The sequence below is a fragment of the Bos mutus genome, chromosome 23, assembly GCF_027580195.1.
Source record: "Bos mutus isolate GX-2022 chromosome 23, NWIPB_WYAK_1.1, whole genome shotgun sequence".
Classification (NCBI taxonomy): Eukaryota; Metazoa; Chordata; class Mammalia; order Artiodactyla; family Bovidae; genus Bos; species Bos mutus.
The window spans coordinates 21,558,335-21,579,302 of NC_091639.1; the positions used below are offsets into that span (position 1 = coordinate 21,558,335).

General features: G+C 37.9%; 2 protein-coding genes across 2 annotated transcripts; one reads left to right on the top strand and one right to left on the bottom strand.

The window, feature by feature from the left end:
- Positions 1 to 3,235: 3,235 nt before the first annotated feature.
- On the top strand, positions 3,236 to 4,159 carry LOC102283187 (olfactory receptor 2J3). The gene has a single exon (XM_014483476.2). The coding sequence runs from the start codon at positions 3,236 to 3,238 to the stop codon at positions 4,157 to 4,159; it is 924 nt and encodes a 307-aa protein (XP_014338962.2).
- Positions 4,160 to 15,034: 10,875 nt separating this feature from the next.
- LOC102282622 (olfactory receptor 10C1) lies at positions 15,035 to 15,985 on the bottom strand. The gene has a single exon (XM_005911128.2). It carries the CDS (start codon positions 15,983 to 15,985, stop codon positions 15,035 to 15,037), a length of 951 nt encoding a protein of 316 aa, XP_005911190.2.
- Between the last annotated feature and the right edge of the window lie 4,983 nt (positions 15,986 to 20,968).

Here is a 20,968-nt window from a genome sequence, read left to right on the forward strand (position 1 = left end):
TTATTAGTATGTTGAAGGATAGATCATACAACAGATTAAGATATGGCTGTAACTTTGTTTTAATCAATATACTAAGATTTTTAGGCAATTGAACAAGGAAGAAGAAAGTTATATCCACAATAGAAGAAGCAATGACTGAATTTGGGTTTATATTTCTCATGATGTACTATTTCCCTTCTAGGGCAATTGAAAAATAATTTCTAGATTTTTCTATCATCTCTCAAGAGGCAGTGATCTCTACGTGATGTAATCTTCATAATTCACTATTTGACCATTGCCACTTTTTGATTCAGCCATGGTGAACTTCATCATCCAGTGGGCTCAACAACACCTTCTCTGGTGAGGTCTGACCTGTAGCCTTAAGCAGGAAGTGCCTCTTTCCAAACTTGTCCTTTCTTAGATATTGTCTCTTGGTCCAAGATTCATTTAGAGTTCTAGTTGCATCTTTATAGTTATTCTCCTTCCATAACTTAAAGTTCTTTATGTTAATCTTCTGTTTAATTACAAAATTTTCTTTTTAAGTAATGTAATATCTGACTCTCCTGCATGGTTTCTGAGCTACAGAAAGTAGTCTAGTTTAGTGTAACTAGTGAATGATTAAGAGTTTAAAGGCCTGAATCAGTCTTACTGTTGTGGGGTTAAACTATTTCTAACTTTCATGCTGAAACTCAACAAATTAGCTACTGCTCACAGCTTTTTGAGGAATTGCACTTATAAAACATGAGTAATTAAAAGACCCCAGTAGAGATAATTGGGGGATTCCCAAGTGGTGTGATAGTAAAGAATCTGCCTGCCAGTGCAGGAGGTGCAAGAGATGTGGGCTTGATCCCTGAGTTGGGAGGATCCCCTGGAGTAGGAAATGGCAACCCACTCCAGTATTCTTGCCTGGAGAATCCCATGAAAAGAGGAACACAGTGGAATATAGTCCATGGGGTCACAAAAAGTCAGATACGACTGAGCACACACACAGGCAATAGAGGCAACCATGGATGGCTCTGCTGTGAATTTTACTTATTTTGGCCAATAGCTTATTAGAAAGTGGGAGAGAAAAAATTGGCTGTGGAAGAAGGGAAGCAGATATGATGTGTCAATGTCGAGTAAGGCAAAACATTCACAGAGAGAAGGAGGGATATTTAAATAGTGGTTATTATGCCTTGTCATAGTAACTATATAACAAAAGATGGTATTTATCTTTCCTATGAAAGACTGAAAACCCACAAGAGAAAAAAAAATCACTTAGGAGTCATAAATATTTATGAAATGCACTTTATTATTATTATTTTTAATAAAAAGAAACCTAAAGTTCTCTAGGTTCAATATATAAAATGACAGAGTCATTTAATGGTTTCAATAAACATTCAGAATTCTTCTCTAAGTTGGAGAATAAAAATATATGTAGACATTATAAATTATGAGCAGAATTTGAATATGGTCTCAGTTACTGTCCTAGAGGAAAGAAACAATGTGAAAACGTCCTTGAGGCTCTGTGTTCAGGTGTCTCAACCCTGTGATACACAGGAGCAAACTTTTAACTTTCAGCACCAGTAGTTGGATTCCTCTCCATCTTCCCCCAACCTCACATTCTTCCTTGCTTCTTTGTTCTCTGGATGGCTTTTATCTTCCTTTTTCTAAAAATACCTCTTTTCAAATCGGTGATGTTTTATGTCCTTTAAAAGGCATTTTATTACTGTTTCCCCCATCTATTTCACAGACTAGTCATGTGAACTAAGATTTTCAGCTTTGTTTGTATCATGAGTAATCATAAGTTGATGTCCATATGTTTCTATTTAGCTTTCAGTTTAGAAATAAATTGTAAGTGCAAGTAAAAAATAGGGAGATAAAGTTAGTCTATAAAAATATTTACTTGAAGCTCAATATTTTCACCCTATATAAGCATTTTGAAATCACAAATAAATTTGATGTTACTTGTATCTTTTCATCTATATGTAAGATTCATATTTAGCTTTCAGTTTAGAAATAAATTGTGAGTGCAAATAAAAAATAGGGAGATAAAGTTATTCTATAAAAATATTTACTTGAAGCTCAATATTTTCACCCTATATAAGCATTTTGGAATCATAAATAAATTTGATGTTACTCATATCTTTTCATCTATATGTAAGATTATTGGGATTGCAATTATTCTGTTTTCTATAATCACATAAACAGAAATTGCCTGAAAATGATGAAGAGAAAACTAAAGCTATTTGTTTTAAAAAAAGATTGTTTTATGGAAATTTTCTTCTGTTGGTATATTAGGATTTTTTCAAGTTACTTTTAACATAGATGTCTTGCTTAGATGAGTAAGAATAACTCAACAGTTAAGAAGTTACTTTTCTATAACAACACAAATATCTGGATGAAACATGAAAGTTAAAAATACTTTGTAACTTTTTGTTACTTTTTATTCTAGATTGAATTTACAGAAAATGTGCTAAAGTGGTATAAAGAACTATTAACCTTTTAAGTAGATTCAGCAATAGTTTGCATTCTACCTGAAAGACTTATTCTATAATCTCTTTTTTTTTCTCTCTCATCTATCTATATCTATCTATCACATATGAATCTATGTATCTATCATCTATGTATATATCTATTATCTATGTATAAATATATTAATTTCTATCTATTTACCTATCACTATTTATCTATTATCTATCTATGGTATCTATTTTTTTTCTGGACAATAATAGTCTAATTTGGAGATACCATGTTCTTTTCTGCTAAATTCTATTGTTTATTTCCTAAGAATAGGAATGCTATTTTACATAATCATTGTATAGTTAACAAAATAAGAAAATTGAACATAGATACTATATTATTATCTAACCTATAATATATAATTATATTATAGGTTAGATAATAGTGGGGTGCCATCGCCTTGGTATTCAATTCTTTGATCTGGCTTCTGTTTCTTTTCTAAGTGTTTCTATGGTTCTTGGAGAATTTCCACACTTTTTTTGAATCTGTGTAGTTCTTTCCTTAGACTTCCCAGGTGGTGCTAGAGGTAAAGAACACGTGACAACAGATGAAAGTGACCCAGGTTTGATCCCTGAATTGGTAAGATCCCCTGGAGCAGGAAATAGCAACCCACTCCAGTATTCTTGTCTGGAGAATCCCATGGACAGAGGAGTCTGGTGGGCTTCTGTCCATAGGGTCACAAAGAGTCAGACACAGCTGAAGCGACTTAGCACAGCGCAACACAATTCTTTCCTTAGGTAACAAGCAAAGCATGATGATGGAAAGAATCAATGCAAGTTCTGAAGACAACTTTGTTCTACTGGGTTTTTCTAATTGGCCTCAGCTTGAGTTAGTTCTCTTTGTGGTTATCTTGATGTTCTACTTGATGACATTGATAGGCAACCTGTTCATCATTATCTTGTCACACCTGGACTCCCATCTCCACACTCCCATGTACTTCTTCCTCTCAAATTTCTCTTTTCTGGATCTCTGCTACACCACAAGCTCCATTCCTCAGTTGCTGATCAACCTCTGGGGCCCAGTAAAAACCATCTCTTACAATGGCTGTATGATTCAACTTTATTTTTTCCTTGCATTGGGATCCACAGAATGTGTGCTACTGATGGTGATGTCCTATGACCGTTATGCAGCTGTGTGTAGACCCTTGCATTATACTGTCCTCATGCACCCTCGTTTCTGTCAACTGTTGGCTGTGGCTTGTTGGGTAAGTGGCTTTTCCAACTCAGCACTTCACTTCTTGTTTGCCTTCTGGGTACCCCTGTGTGGACATCGCCAAGTGGACCATTTCTTCTGTGAAGTTCCAGCACTGCTTCAACTGTCATGTGTTGATACTCATGCTAATGAGCTGACCCTCATGGTCACGAGTTCCATTTTTGTTCTCATACCTCTCATCCTCATTCTCAGCTCCTATGGTGCCATTGCCTGGGCAGTGCTGAGGATGCAGTCAACAACTGGACTCCAGAAAGTCTTTGGGACGTGTGGAGCCCATCTTATGGTTGTATCCCTCTTTTTCATTCCAGTCATGTGTATATACCTCCAGCCACCATCAGGAAATTCTCAAGATCAAGGCAAGTTCATTGCCCTGTTTTATACTGTTGTCACACCTAGCCTCAACCCTCTAATCTACACCCTCAGAAACAAAGATGTAAGAGGGGCCGTAAAGAGACTAGTGGGGTGAGAATGGTCTAGTTATACTTGTGACAGTAATGGTATAATGGAGCATCTGTTTCACCAATAGTTCATCTACCCATCCACACGCCAACCCTTCTTTCATTCACTCACTCTATTAGCACTTATTTTGTACTCTCACAAGGTCACAGAGTTCAGGTAGCAGATAGGAATTAAACACAGTCTGCCTAAATAGTAATCACTCTTCAGTGGATATAACAGCCATGTAAAACATGAATCAAACATCAATATTAATTTTTTCAGTGCAGAAATCCAATAAAAATATCCTTTACTTAACTGAAGATGAAGCATAGAATTTGTTGTAAAAATTGATAAAATTCAGATGTAAAATTCCTATGGAGAGATGATATTCTTAATTTAAAATGACCTAGAATATGTCTTTCAGTTTCTCCCTTTATAGGCAAAATTTGTCATAAAATTTTTCTTCTGTCTTTGGTTTAATAATGAAAGATAAGTCTTTACTCCAACACTGTTATTCTCTTTTGAATACTAGTTAATATTGAAAAAAATTTAGTGTATTCTTTGATATTCCATTATCATTAGTAAGAAAATAATTTTGATGAATTGTACCAAAAAGGGCTTTCAAATAATGCCCCTCATATTTTCCTTTTTTTTTTCAAGTCAGTGAGACTTGTAAAGGAGGTGAAAATAAGTTGCAAAGCTGTGCTATATAGCACATAAAGTAGTGGTCATCCTAGGCTAGGTTTTGTTAAGTGAAGTTAGAGCATGGTGCACCTGCTTAACTTAAGAAGTGATAAAGAATGTCTGAGTTGACTGAGTACTAGGCTCTTGAAAAATGAGTTGATGAATCTGATGGGTATTTGAAAGAATTATGTGAAAATATATTAGAAAATATTTGTGATAAAAGCTGTATGAAAATGCTAGTTGTTTTTTCCTTTTCAAACTCAATCTGATTTGAATATTTGTGGTTAGAAAGTTCATTATAAAAATCAACTGACACATTTTCCAAACAAATGTATTTTTATCAAAGTATAATTTTATTACCTATGTTACTGCCACCATCTCCATCTGAAATGTATACTATGTATATAACACTTTAAACTGAACCCACATTGAGCTGAAGAATAATTAAATTTAAAGTAAAATCTTGGCAAAACCTGAATTTTGAATGGTAACTCAAATGTCAGTTGTAGTTTTTGAAGCCTTTAAAGTTTAGGTATGATTGGTTCAAACCCTATTTCCTAAAGTATTAAAATGAAAAACACATCCAAAATCTTCCCCTCAATTTTCTGTATGGCTTGCAGTTATATTGATTCTGATGTCTTTGTTTTCTCCTTTGTTTATCTGTGATTCAGTCTTTATCTCCAACTAGGTGTATATGGGGTATATTCAATTATGCTTAAGCTACTTTTCAGAAAATTAAGAGCCAAGAATCATGTCTATAAAAGAACTTTTAGTAAATAATTGGGGCCACATAGAGTGAACCATCACAGAGGAAAACAAAAACTTTAAAAAACTTAAAAGACATAACTGAGTTCTTTGAACCATCTTGCATTTATGGAAATACCACTATTTGGGATACTGCATGCAGTACCCAGGTCTCTCACTGCCTAAATTTTCAGATACAAATCCACCATATTCCAATTACAATTCACAAACAAAATTACTCAAAAGAAAAATTTCATAGACTTATCAGATCTATCTTGCAAGAATATTCTATGTACACTTGAAGAGAATGTTTATCCTTGTGCTGATAGATGGGATATATATGAAAGTCTGTTAAGTCCAATTGGTATAAAGTATGGTTCAAGTCCAATTTTTTAAATAGATTTTCTTTCTGGGTAATGTACCCATTGCTGAAAATGAAGTCCCCTACTATTACTGTGTTGTAGTGTTGTCTGTTTCTCCCTTCAGACCTGTTAGTATTTGCTTAATTCATTTAGCTGCATCAGATCAGATCAGATCAACTGCTCAGTCGTGTCCAACTCTTTGTGACCCCATGAATCGCAGCACTCCAGGCCTCCCTGTCCATCACCAACTCCTGGAGTTCACTCAGACTCAATTGTGAGTTTTGAGGTGTCTGTGGGTTTGGTGTGACTTTGGGCAGCCTGTATTTTGATACTAAGGGCTATGTTCCTGCATTGCTAGAGAATTAGCGTGGTGTGTCTTGCTCTGGAACTTGTTGACTCTTGAGTGGAGCTTGGTTTCAGTGTAGGTATGGAGGCTTTTGGATGAGATCTTGTTGATTACTATTCCCTGGAGTAAGGAGTTTTCTGATGTTCTCAAGTTTTGGATTTAAGTCTCCAGCCTGTGGCTTTCAATTTTATTCTTACAGTAGCCTCAAGACTTCTCCATCCATACTGCACAGATGATAAAACATCTAGGTTAGTGGTGAAAAGATTCTCCACAGCGAGGGACAACCAGAGAGGTTCACAGAGTTACATAAAAAGAAGAAGGGGGAGGTGGGAGTTAGAGGTGACCAGGAGGAGAAGATGGGGAGTCAAAAGGGGAGAGACCAATCTAGCCAGTAATAAGTTCCCTAAGTGTTCTCCACAGCCTGGAACACCCAGAGAGATTCACAGAATTAAGTAGAGATGAGAAAGGGGAGGGAGGAGATAGAGGTGACCTGGGGAAGAAGAGGGAGAGTCAAAAGGGGACAGCAATCAAGCCAGTAATCACACCCCTAAGTAAAAATTGGTACTGAAGATTAGAGTCTTCAGTTCAGTTCAGTTCAGTCACTCAGTCATGTCCAACTCTTTTTGCAACCCCATGAATTGCAGCACACCAGGCCTCCCTGTCCATCACCAACTCCTGGACTTCACCCAAACACATGTCCGTGAGTCGGTGATGCCATCCAGCCATCTCATCCTCTGTTGTCATCCCCTTCTCCTGCCCCTAATCCCTCCCAGCATCAGAGTCTTTTCCAATGAGTCAACTCTTCGCATGAGGTGGCCAAAGTACTGGAGATTCAGCTTTAGCATCATCAGTCCTTCCAATGAGCACCCAGGACTGATGTCCTTTAGAATGGACTGGTTGGATCTCCTTGCAGTCCAAGGGACCCTCAAGAGTCTTCTTCAACACCACAGTTCAAAAGCATCAATTCTTTGGTGCTCAGTTTTCTTCACAGTCCAACTTTCACATCCATACATGACCATGGGAAAAACCATAGCCTTGACTAGATGGACCTTTGTTGGCAAAGTAATGTCTCTGCTTTTGAATATGCTATCTAGGTTGGTCATATCTTTCCTTCCAAGGAGTAAGCGTCTTTTAATTTCATGGCTGCAGTCACCATCTGCAGTGATTTTGGAGCCCCCCAAAATAAAGTCAGACACTGTTTCCACTGTTTCCCCATCTATTTGCCATGAAGTGATGGGACCAGATGCCATGATCTTCGTTTTCTGAATGTTGATCTTTAAGCCAACTTTTTCACTCTCCACTTTCAGTTTCATCAAGAGGCTTTTGAGTTCCTCTTCACTTTCTGTCATATGGGTGCTGTCATCTGCATATCTGTGGTTATTGATATTTCTCCCGGCAATCTTGATTCCAGCTTGTGCTTCTTCCAGCCCAGTGTTTCTTATGATGTACTCTGCATATAAGTTAAATAAGCAGGATGACAATATACAGCCTTGACATACTCCTTTTCCTATTTGGAACCAGTCTGTTGTTCCATGTCCAGTTCTAACTGTTGCTTCCTGACCTGCATATAGGTTTCTCAAGAGGAAAGTCAGGTGGTCTGGTATTCCCATCTCTTTCAGAATTTCCCACAGTTTATTGTGATCCACACAGTCAAAGGCTTTGGCATAGTCAATAACGCAGAAATAGATGTTTTTCTGGAACTCTCTTGCTTTTTCGATGATCCAGCAGATGTTGGCAATTTGATCTCTGGTTCCTCTGCCTTTTCTAAAACCAGCTTGAACATCTGGAAGTTCACGGTTCACGTATTGCTGAAGCCTGGCTTGGAGAAGTTTGAGCATTACTTGACTAGCATGTGAGATGTGTGCAGTTGTGCGGTAGTTTGAACATTCTTTGGCACTGCCTTTCTTTGGGATTTCCTGGGGCTTCCCTGGTGGCTCAGAGGGTACAGTGTCTGCCTGCAATGCAGGAGACCTGGGTTTGATCCTTGGGTCAGGAAGATCCCCTGTAGAAGGCGAATGGCTAACCCACTCCAGTACTCTTGCCTGGAAAATCCCATGGACAGAGAAGCCTGGTAGACTACAGTCCATGGGATCGCAAAGAGTCAGACATGACTGAACAACTTCACACTCACTTTCTTTGGGATTGGAATGAAAACTGACCTTTTCCAGTCCTGTGGCCACTGCTGAGTTTTCCAAATTTGCTGGCATATTGAGTGCAGCACTTTCACAGTATCATCTTTCAGGATTTGAAATAGCTCAACTGGAATTTCGTCACCTCCACTAGCTTTGTTCATAGTGATGGTTTCTAAGGCCCACTTGACTTCACATTCTAGGATGTCTGGCTTTAGGTGAGTGATCACACCAGCATGATTATCTGGGTCCTGAAGATCTCTTTTGTACAGTTCTTCTGTGTATTCTTGCAACCTCTTCTTAATATCTTCTGCTTCTGTTAGGTCCATATCATTTCTGTCCTTTCTCGAGCCCATCTTTGCATGAAATGTTCCCTTTGTATCTCTAATTTTTTTGAAGAGATCTCTAGTCTTTCCCATTCAAAAATACAATATTATAAATATTAAAAAATTCAATTACAAAAATTATAAAAATATGTATATGAAATTTGCTTTAAAAATAGGGCCTTCTATATGTGAGACAGCAAAAGAGACACAGATGTAAAGAACAGACTTTTGAACTCTGTGGGGGAAGGCGAGAGTGGGATGATTTGAGAGAATAGCATTGAAACATGTATATTACCATATGTGAAATAGATAGCCAGTCCAGGTTTGATGCATGAGACAGGGTGCTCAGGGCCGGTGTACTGGGATGACCCAGAGGGATGGGATGGGGATGGAGGTTGGAGCAGGGTTCAGGATGGGGAACACATGTACACCCATAGCTGATTTTTGTCAATGTATGGCAAAAACTACTACAATATGTAAAGTAATTAGCCTTCCAATTAAAATAAATTATTTAATTAAAAAATAAAATAGGGTTTTTTTTTTTTCAAAGTAATAGTAGGTTATAAAAATGAGAATTATCTAGGAATTTCTCTGGAGCTATTGAGGGCAATGTAGGGTCAGTTCAGTTTCAGATAGTTCCTTGTTCTAGCTTATACTTCTTCTCAAGGTCTATAGGCACCTTCCAATGCTTAGTCAATGCTAACTACATGGTTTAAATCTGTTGCACCTATCACTTCCAGAGTTGTTCCCTCTTCTTTGTTTATTTTGGCTTCCTCTGTTTTCAAGTCTCTCCAGTGTCTAATTTCTGCCCTGACACAAGGGGGCAAAGGTGGTCACTTAGTTAGGCTCACTTGTTCAGTTGTGCTGTGAGGAGGGCAGAACACTGCAAACAAATGTCACTGGTGTGTGTGGGGAGTGCTCCCAGTGTATAAACCACAATGGGTTTGCCCCAGCTCATGTTGTGTGTGCTTTTCTGGTCTACACTGCTCAGGCTCCAGGTTGCTCTGCAGGGGAATTGTCCAAAGCGGGCCCTGGGTTTCGTGCACTTCCTAGGTCTAAGACACTCAGATTCAGGTTCTCGGGTACTCCGCAAAGGCACAAATTTGGTTGGGCCTGCGTTTTGTGCCCTTCCCAGGTCCTAGCAGCTCAGGCGACCAGGTGCTTGGCAAGGACACTGTCCCAGGTGAATCGTGCATCTTAATCACCTCCTCAGTCCTGGCCACTTGGTTTCTTGGGTGCGCTGCAGGAGTGCCGTCTCAGGTGTGCCGTGTGTCTCCTTTGGGGAGCTGATCTCTGGCTGTGACCATCCTGGCAGATGTCAACTGTCTAGGATCTTAGGAACACTTGATTAGCAACTAGGAGCCTGCTCACAGTTTGGTGGGGGATGCCATCTCTGGGGCCGAGATTGCCCTTTGCCTTCCGGTTCTGGCTGTCGCCAGCCTTCCTCTCTGCCTCCAATGGGTGGATGGGCTGGTCTGCAGTTGGCTAGCTCTCCTCTGGTATTCGCTCAGTCCTTTGTTATGTGAGCAAGCCAGGCTGTGCCTTAGGTTAGAGCTTTTCGCGGGGAAAGTTCTCTTTCTCTATCTTTTTTTTTTCCTTTCTGGCTATCCCACAGTTTGTGATGCTATCTCATGTTAGCTCCCTCAGATTGTCCTCAGGGCATTCAGACCTGGTCCTTACCCTAAGCCTGCAACCTGCGCCTCCCTGTTCAGCCCCCGCTTGCTGGTGGCAGATGCAAAGAGTGTCTGGGCTACTTCTCCACTGGGAGTTGTGGTTAGGCGCCTATTCTGTGGGTTTTTTTTTTTCCTCCCAATCATGTTGCACTCTGAGATTCCAAAACTCCCCACAGGCCCACTGGTAAGAGGGTTTCCTGGTGTTTGGAAACTTTTCCTTCTTCACGACTCCCTCCCTGGTATGGGTCTCCATCCCTAACTCTTTTGTCTCTCTTTTTGTCTTTTGTATTTTGTCCTACCTGCTTTTAAAGAGAATGGGCTGCCTTTCTGGGTGCATGGTGTCTTCTGCCAGTGTTCGGAAGTTGTTTTGTGGAAGTTGCTCAACATTCAAATGATCTTTGGATGAATTTGTGGGGGAGAATGTGGTTTCCCCATCCTATTCCTTCACCATCTTCCCCATTTCCAATTGTTTACTTTTTCTAGATTCCATGTAGAAGTGATAACATGGAGTGTTTATATTGATATTTAATATATATATATGTTATATATGTATTATAATCTCCCCTTTATCTCCTTTATCCATTCAAATGTTGGTGAACACTAAGGTTGCTTCCATATCTTGGCTATTGTAAATAATGCTGCAATGAACGTTGGATTGTACATATCTGTTCAAATTAGTGTTTTTGTTTTCTTCAGATATATATACTCAGGAATGGAATTGCTGGATTGTAGAGTAGTTGTACTTTTAGTGTTTGAAAACCTCTAGTAAGTTTTCTGCAGTGGCTGTATCAGTTTACATTCCCATCAAGGGTCTAAAAGAGTTTCTTTTTTCCACATTCTTGCCAACATTTGTTGTTTGTAAAGTTTTGGATGATAACCATTCTGATAGGTATGAGGTAATGTCTCATTCTGGTTTTGATTTGCATTTCTCTAATAATTAATGATGTGGAACATCCTTTTTTTGGGGGGGAAAACTACAACTGGTAAATTTATTTCCTTTATTTTAGGTCAAATAATACTTAAACATTTAAGCTGTAATTTTAATGTTTTCATTTTATTTTTTTAATTTAAATTTATTTATTTTAATTGGATGCTAATTACTTTACAGTATTGTATTTGTTCTGCCACACATCAACATGAATGTGCCTGTTAGCCATCTATATGTCTTCTTTGGAAAAATGTCTATTCATGCTTTCTGCCTATTTTTTGATTGAGTTTTTTGGTCTTATTGATACTGAGTTATATGAGCTGTTTATATATTTTGGATATTAACCACTTACCAATCATACCATTTACAAATATTTTCTCCCATTCAGTCGGTCATCTTTTTGTGGATTATCATTTTGTTTTATATATATATATACACATATATATACATACACATGTATATATTTCCTGTGCAAAAGCTTTTTAACATTAAGTAGGTCTAGTTTGTTTTTGCTTTTGTTTCTTTTGCCTTAGCATACAGATTCAAAAAAATGTTGCTATGATTTATCTCAAAGAGTGTTCTGCCTATTTTCTCTCTTAGGAGTTTTATGGATTCTGGTCTTAAATTTAGGTCTTTAATCGATGTTGAGTTTATTTTTTTTATATGATGAGTGGAAATGTTGCAGACATTCTTTTACATATAAATGTTCAGTTTTTGATCATTTCAGACTTACAAAACTTTTCAAAACTAGTAAAGTAAACAGATATGATGATGCTATACAAATTGTTTTTAACTTTCCTTCCATGCCACGCTCAGTTGCTTCAATCGTGTTCAACTCTGTGCGACCCAATGGACTGTAGCTTGCTAGGCTCCTCTGTCCATGGGATTCTCCAAGGCAAGAATACTGGAGTCAGTTTCCATTCCCTCCTCCAGGGGATCTTCCCAGCCCAGGGATGGAGCCTGTGGCAGGATGGAGTTCTTGCATCTTCTGCATTGCAGGCAGATTCTTTACCACTGAACTCCCAGAAAGCCTGTTACTTGCCTTAATTTTTAATAAATAATCATTTTTAAGATTAATAAGCACATGTAAAAGTAATAATCTTTAATGCCTGCAGATAACTCCTGCCTACTTCTATAGTGTAATTGTCAAGTAGTTATTTTCACGTGTTCAGATTATTTCTATTCTTCATTAGGTGCACACAGATACAAATAAACACCACAGTGTATTATGTTTTGGTCTTTGGTGAACTAAATAGCTTTTGGTAAAATGAGCATATCTGGCAAAACACATCTTTGTCATTAGTGAACATCACTACCATTCTGTGATTGTAGCATCATCACATCTTTTTCTCAGCCTTATTGAGATAAAATAATAAAAATTGTCAAGAGTTAGACTTAAGGTGGGTAATGTGATGATTTTATATTGTCATTGTGAAATGATTACCACAATCAAGTTAAGTAACATATTCACTGTCTCACATAGCTATCCTTTGTGTATGTGGGTGATAGGAACAGTTAAGGTCTACTTTGTTAGCAAATTTCAAACACAGTACAGTATTATTAACTACAGTCAGCATGCTCTATGTTAGATTGCTAGAACTTATTCATTCTATCTGTAAATTGTCATGGCAGCAGTCAGAGGTCTTCTTTCCTTGTCACATTATCACTACTATGAGTAGTTATTAATCACTTATAGATCACAGCACCTCCCTGAGAACTTGATGTTCAAATTTAAGGTAATGCTTCTATAGATGACTAGAGGTACTTGATTATGTTGTAACTATGTTCATTTCTCTTAAGAGCAAGTTTTTGAATGAGTTCCAAATATATTCTTTCAGAATTCATCTGCACGTATGTACATTTGGTAAACTACATAAAAATTAAAATTGCTTTTATTAATTATGTTTAGTTCAGCTTTATTCTTCCTTTCTTGAATTTAAATCTGATTTCTCTTTCTTTAAAAAAATTTTTTTACTATGGAGACTCTTGGTAAAAATTTCTTATATTATTCTGCAACAAATTCCTCTGAATTTTATGACTTTTCTCTTTTGGATGGTTACCTATTTTCATAGTACCCACAACTCAAAAAAAAATTTATTTAACTCTATGCTGCTACTGCTGCTTCTAAGTCGCTTCAGTCATGTCAGACTCTCTGCGACCCCATAGACGGCAGCCCACCAGGCTCCCCCATCCCTGGGATTCTCCAGGGCAGGGAAGAACACTGGAATGGGTTGCCATTTCCTTCTCCAATGCATGAAAGTAAAAAGTGGAAGTGAAGTCGCTCAGTCATGTCCGACTCTTAGGGACCCCATGGACTGCAGCCTACAGGCTCCTCCATCCATGGATTTTCCAGGCAAGAGTATTGGAGTGGGGTGCCATTGCCTTCTCCGAATTAGTAAGGATAAAAATTTTAAAATATTTTTATGGAAGGAAATATTTCACATCATAGAGTTGTTTGGGAACTAAGAGTCGCAAGAGACAGATATTTGTGGAAGCGCTACTCAGCGACCAGAATGTGAAAGTGAAAGTCGCTAAGTCCTGTCTGACTCTGCAACCCCATGGACTGACCATGGAATTTTCCAGGCTAGAATATTGGAGTGGGTAGCCTTTCCCTTCTCCAGGGGATCTTCCCCACCCAGGAAAGGAACCAGGGTCTTTTGCATTGCAGGCGGATTCTTTACCAACTGAGCTATGAGGGAAGCCCTCCCAGTGACCAGAGCAGAAGTCATATGAACCTCTCATGGACTGGTGGTGGTGGTGGCTTAGTAGCTAAGTCGTGTCTGACTCTTGTGACCCCGTGGACTGTAGCCCACCAGGTTCCTCTGTCCATGGGATTCTCCAGGCAAGAATACTGTAGTGGGTTGCCATTTCCTTCTCCAGGGATCTTCCCTACCCAGGAATCGAACCTGAGTCTCCTGTGTTGCAGGCAGATTCTTTACCAACTGAGCTACAAGGGAAGCCCTTATAGTGCTTTATCCTCTCATGGACTAGAAAATGCCTAAAGGTATAGGTAAGAATGTCCTAGACTTCCGAGATATAAGCTGGTAATTTGTACTTTAAGCCTGGGCATGCACGTGGATTAAGTTGCTTTGTCGTGTCTGACTCTTTCCGACCCTATGGACCATAACCCTCCAGGATCCTCTCTCCATGGGATTCTCCAGGCAAGAATACTGGAGTGAGTTACTGTGCTTCCTTCAGGGGATCTTCCCAGCCCAGGGATTGAACTCACATCTCTTACATCTCCTACATTGGCAGATGGGTTCTTTGCCACTAGTGCCACCTGGGAAGCCCCATTTTAAGTCTGTACATTAACCTAAACTGAAATATTTTGGAAAACCTGTCTAGTACTGGACTTACGTATCAAAATTCTTTGGTAGCCAATTTCATTCCAGAACTTGACAATCAGAACTGTAGCAATAAGAAGACTGCTGTCTCCAAAATTACAATTGCTGTTATTAAAGAAGGTTATTACAAAACAGTTTGACAAGTGCATTTTTTCTCCCTTCCTTCCTTTTCTTTCTTTCCTTTTAGATTAAGTATGCATCTTTTTCAAAGAGAAATTTTTATGGTCCTCTAGTATGTTGTTGCTGTTTAGTCACAAGTTGTGTCCAGCTCTTCTGCAACACCATGGATTGTGCCCTGCAAGACTCTTCTGTCTGTGAGATATCCCAGGAAAGAATGTTTAAGTGGGTTGCTATTTGTACCCATGAGTCAAAGCTTTTTCTTGCCCAGAGTTCTCCAAAGAGCTGTCTTGACTTCCTTGTTCCGTAAACTGTAGATGATAGGGTTGAGCATGGATGTCACCACTGTGTAGAAGAGGGCCAGGAGTTTATCTGCCCCAGGTGAATGGCTAGACTTGGGCCTCAAATAGCTGACAGATGCTGAGCCATAGAATAGTGTTACTACCAGTAGGTGGGAAGAACAGGTGGAAAGAGCTTTTCGGCGACCTTCAGGGGATGACATGATGAGCACGGCAGCTAAAATTCTGACATAAGAAGCAATGATTAATAAAAATGGGCTGGAAATGCAAAGAGTGGCCACAACAAAGACTGCAGCCTCATTATGGGATGTATCCCCACAGGCTAGTGCCAGAATAGGGGGGAGGTCACAGAAGAAGTGGTCTATTTCACAGGGGCCACAGAAGTCCAAAGAAAAAATATAGTTGGTTTGGCCCAAGCTTACTATGCAACCCATACCCCAAGAAACCATTGCTAAATGGACACACACTCCACGACTCATTCGTGTTGCATAGTGAAGTGGGGAGCATATGGCCATATAGCGATCAAAAGCCATGGCTGCCAAAAGATAGCATTCACTGATCCCAAATAAGGCAAAGAAAAACATCTGTGTAGCACAGCCCTCCTGAGAGATTCCTCGGGCCTCACTCACAAGGCTCTGCAGCATCTTGGGTATGACAGAGCAAGTGTATCCAATCTCCAAGAGAGACAAGTTGGCCAGGAAGAAGTACATGGGGGTATGGAGGGCTGGATTGGTCCAGATGGCAAGGGCTATGAGAGCATTGCCTGTCAGTGATGCTAAGAACATGAGTAAGATGAAGGAAAATAAAAGCCAACACTGTTCGGTTAACTCAGAGAATTTGGTAAATGCAAAGTGTTTCACAGACATGCTATTGTCTCTCCACAAGGAACAATTGATGCTCATGACCTGAAAAAAAGAAAGGCAGGTCATTAAAAGATTCTTTTAGCTGGAAATATAAATCTTTATATTGCTCTTAACAAGCTCAAGTCAGAGATAAATTTCTTACCTCTAGTTTAAAAAGTTTGGAAGTTACACTGATCCTGTTGCCAAATCTAGTCAGCAGACATAAAATGGAAAAAAATTTCCCTTTTATATCTAGTCAGCAGGCATAAAATGGAAAAAAAATTTCAGCACAATTAGCTTTTATCCCATTATTTTATCAAATAAAGTTATCATATCTAAATATTTATTTCCTATTGTCTTGCCACTGACTTGCTTTCTTCACTCATTCATTCCACAAGTATTTGTTGAATTCAGAGTATTTTCAGAGTATTTTTCAGTTACTGTTCATGGGTCCTGAGATTAAACAATGGACAAAAAAGGATGGAAACAAGTGGACTCATTCAAAATTCTGTTAAATATGAAATAACAACTCTGAATGATTACAAAACCCTTGGTGGATATGATTTTGAAAAATTTATTCACACATCAAGTATTCTATTATGATGCATTTACACTTAAAGCATTTATAAACATTTACTGTGTACTGTATCTAGTTAAATTAATTAATATAGTTTAATGTATATATTCCCCATGTAGCAACACAATTCAGTTAAGGTTGTAGTAAAGAAACAGAGCTAATAGTCTATTATCTTTTTTTTGAACCCAAAACATTTTCTTAAATATCTTCAGTTCTCAATAATAGCCTATGCAGTTGCATAAAAACTCTGATTGTGGAGAAGTTGTCATCTCTTTTATCAGTTAAATACACAAATATGTTATTAATATAATACTTACTAATTCTATCTTCCTGTACCTAGGAAGAACTGCTATTTCCTCAGTGACACTGATGGAGGAAACAAGGAAGAAATCCAAACCAGAAATGGAGAATGCCTCACTCTTTCTTAAGTAGGGACATCACAAAGATTTCATTTCATAAGTATACTGTCCCATTTAGACTGCAGACAGTAAATGCAAATGCTTGTGTTGGGAGTGAGAGTCAGGGTCGTGAGGCATGGGAGAAAGCAGCTGGTGGATGATACACTGGATGGCTGACTGTGCAAAGGCCAATGTATGCTGCCAGTCATTTGATAGTCTTAGCCCCACAGGATGAATAAAAAGTTATCCTGTGATAAGTACTTCCTACAGCTTCACAAAGTTCAGAGATAATTGAAAAAATAAGATGTCTAGAAAGGTCTGTGAGTGTCTCTAAATAATTAAACTTACAAAGAATTATATTCTGTCTATAAATAATTATTACATCATAGAGAGATAAATGTATGGGTCTGCTTGGGGTGAGAATACAAACAAATGTAGTCAAATTCCCTTCTCCCTCCCTGTCACTGGGAATAGTACTACACGAGGCAAAATCTGATTTTTTTCATGACATTTTCTGTTTTTTTCAGGATTTACTCTCTGTTGACCTTTGTCCAGGGACCCTGAGATCCATGTAGTAGAGGTCAGTTTTATGTACATATCAAAGAATATTTAACTTTAATCATTGTCTACTGAAAGAGAGGGAGGTCCTCAAGGGCAGCTGTCAGGGGTCTGTAGATAGGAGCATCACGGCAGTACAACAGATGGCTCAGCACAGACATTCTTCAGGCTTTTACCTCATACATTTTCTGGACTTAAAGCTTCTAATTAATCATTTTTATGAAGAAAAGATGATGAAGCCCTTCCTGTCTTTCTTGCTGAGTTGTTTTGAGTTAAAATGCAAACATGACAGAGGCAAGCCATGAATGAAAAATAAGGAATTAAAGTGCACTTCATCAGCATAAAAAACTCTTGCCTTTTACTAGTCTCATGTTAAGAAACTCAGAGGATGATGTGTGCCATACCCTCTATTATAACCAGTCTGTAAAAATAATCTATTTAATGTACATATGTGTAAAAATGAGTTTGCTGTACAGCAGAGATTGACACAGCATCTTAAATCAACTATACTTCAATAAAAAGCCTATGTTAAGATTCAGTTATCAAGAAAATATGCACTGATATTAATCTGAAGATATAGGAGTTTCATGCCCAATAATAAATTGTATTTGTCTATCTCTACTCAATGTAATAAGAGATTGAGTGACCAATGAACATCAACAAGATTCTGATGGTTTGAATTTTGGAATGGAGTTTCAGTGATAATTAGATGTATGAAGAGACAGAGGAAGGAGACAAGATAATTTTAATAGCTCAATGGGTTGGCTTCATGTGCCACCTTACTCAACCCCAAGATCCAAGACAAGTACATTCTGTATAGTTCTGCTTTGGAAATAATCTAGCACAAGTGATTCATTTTGGGTCCGTGCCACATAATCAGAAATGCTCCTTAAATAATTCAGTCCCTTATTAATCTCTGTTCTCTTAATGAAATGTTTCTTTGTTTCCCATCAGTCAAAGGAAAACATGAAACATTATTAGATATTTTACCTGAAACACTTAGTACAGTGCCTGGCATACAAGAAAAACTCAATAAATATTCAACTCTTTGCAACCCAATGGGCTGTACAGTCCATTGAATTCTCCAGGCTACAGTACTGGAGTGGGTACTATTTCCCTTCTTCAGGGGATCTTCCCAACCCAGGGATCAAACCCAGGTTTCCCACATTGCAGGTGGGTTCTAAGAACTGAGCTATCAGGGAAGCCCCAGTAAATATTAATCTTTGTTATGCTGAAATTGTCATTTCTAAATGATCAAGTAGTAGATACTGTTTATGTAAATTGGTCATTAGTTTGTAGAGAAGATTTCCCATTGCTTTCCACAATTCACCCATAGTCATTTCATTGAGGACTTAATATTTAGCTGGGTGATGCCTTAACATAACCCAGACGAACTATGTTATCGTTTCATTGGAATAACATGCACAAGATAATCTAGGCATTTATATTACCCAACAATAAGAGACATATCTATTTCCTGAGAAGTAATTATTTTGAAACAATTTGCAGCAATATTATGACAGAGCTACTGGCAAACTGAGTAGATATTTATACACTTCAGAGAAGAAGAAAAGACCTGATTAAAATAATCTCCAGAACTGAATAATGCTTTGGGTATTATCTATCCATTTTAGCATTTTAATAGACTGTCTTCCACAACCTTCTTTTTTCAAGACATCAGTTTTATCACATACCTTTAATTCTAAACTTTGAGTGAAAAAAATAAATGGTTTTTACTTCTGATGAGCCAGTAGCTAATTTTGTCTGCAGGCTCTCCATTTAACCTCCCAAAGTTCAGAGGATATAAATCTCCACATCCTCACTCCTAAGACCATGCACTGAGAAGATTTTGCTGTGGTCAGGACCATGTCTGATTTCATGAAGGCTGTGTGTCTCTTAACAGAGCATCATGTCCTTCCTAGCAATGCTCTCATGGCTAACACACAAAGACACACAGACACACACACACACACAAGCATGCAAGACTGTGCTGATTACATAATGATGATGTTTGGACTTTCCTCATCCTGAAACATTAAGAATTATGAATATTTATACTTCATTTCTTCTTCTTGTTCTGAATCCATATCCTGCCTTCCTTTCTCAGGAGACATATTCTTCTCACTAGAGTATGTCAGGAAGCAGTTTGATTCTCTCAGGAATTGCCATGGACAGGTCTGTCTCTATCTGTTGGGGAGTATGAGTATTCAGAAAGCAAAATAAATAAATATAAAAGATAATGTAAAAAGAAAAGTAAAAGTAAATCAACAGCAATATATAATGAATAACCTATAGTATAGACAGCTGCTATCATAGACTGTGTACACAATGTGATATTAATTCAAGGGAAATCTACTACTGGAACCAAATATGTATGTGACCACTCTATACTATTAATATAGAATACTCACATTTAAATTTTTGTTTGAATTAAACTAAGTAGTTATCAAAAGTAATTATGAAAATGATGTAACTTTCATGTCATATTAATAGTATATTGATGCATTTAGTATTTATTTTGATTATTATAAAACTCAATAAATCATAATAATCTTCTAATCTTCTAGTAACATGAGTTTGACAAAGTACCTTTTTGTTTGTATCAAAAGTAAAAAAACCTGAGTCAAAGATATATATTATGATGATGAAAAAACTGTATGATACTTAATATTTTTTGTTTAAATGATATAAAAAAGTGGATAAGATAATAAATACCTATTATTGACATGATATGAAGGCAAAGGAAAAAGCCTACAGAAGAGTAAGTTGTCATTTGTTTTTTTAATTGGAGTAAATTTTTTACAATGTTAGTTTCTGCTGTACAAGGACATGAATTACTTATGTGTATATACATATCCCTTCCATTGTGAATCTCCCTTCCATACCCACAATTCCACCCTTACCAGTCATTCACAGAACACCAAACAGAGCTTCCCACCAGCTAATTTTGCTACCTGATTCTAGAAAAAAAGTTTAAATTCTTCCTCTTTTGGGGGAATATAGCTTTATTCCTCTGTTCAGATTCATATTCCTTTATTTATTTATTTTACTTTATAATATTGTATTGATTTTGCCACACATTGACATGATCTGCCATGGGTGTACATGTGTTCCCCATCCTGAACCCCTCTCCCACCTCCCTCACCATCCCATCCCTCTGGGTCATCCCAGTGCACCAGCCCCGAGCACCCTATATCATCATATTCCTTTAAAAATTGTTGTGTGTCCTTTAAAAATTGTTGGGCTTCCCTGGTGGCTGAGTTGATAAAGAATCTGCCTGCAATGTGGGAGACCTGAGTTCGATCTGGGTTGGGAAGATCCCCTGGAGAAGTGAATAGCTACCCACTTCAGTATTATGGCCTGGAGAATTGTATGGACTGTATAGTCCATGGTGTTGCAAAGAGTTGGACATTACTGAGCAACTTTCACACATGCATGCTTAATATACAAAAAGTTGAATATATTTAATGTATGCATTTTGATGAATTTGGAAATGGGCCTATACATATG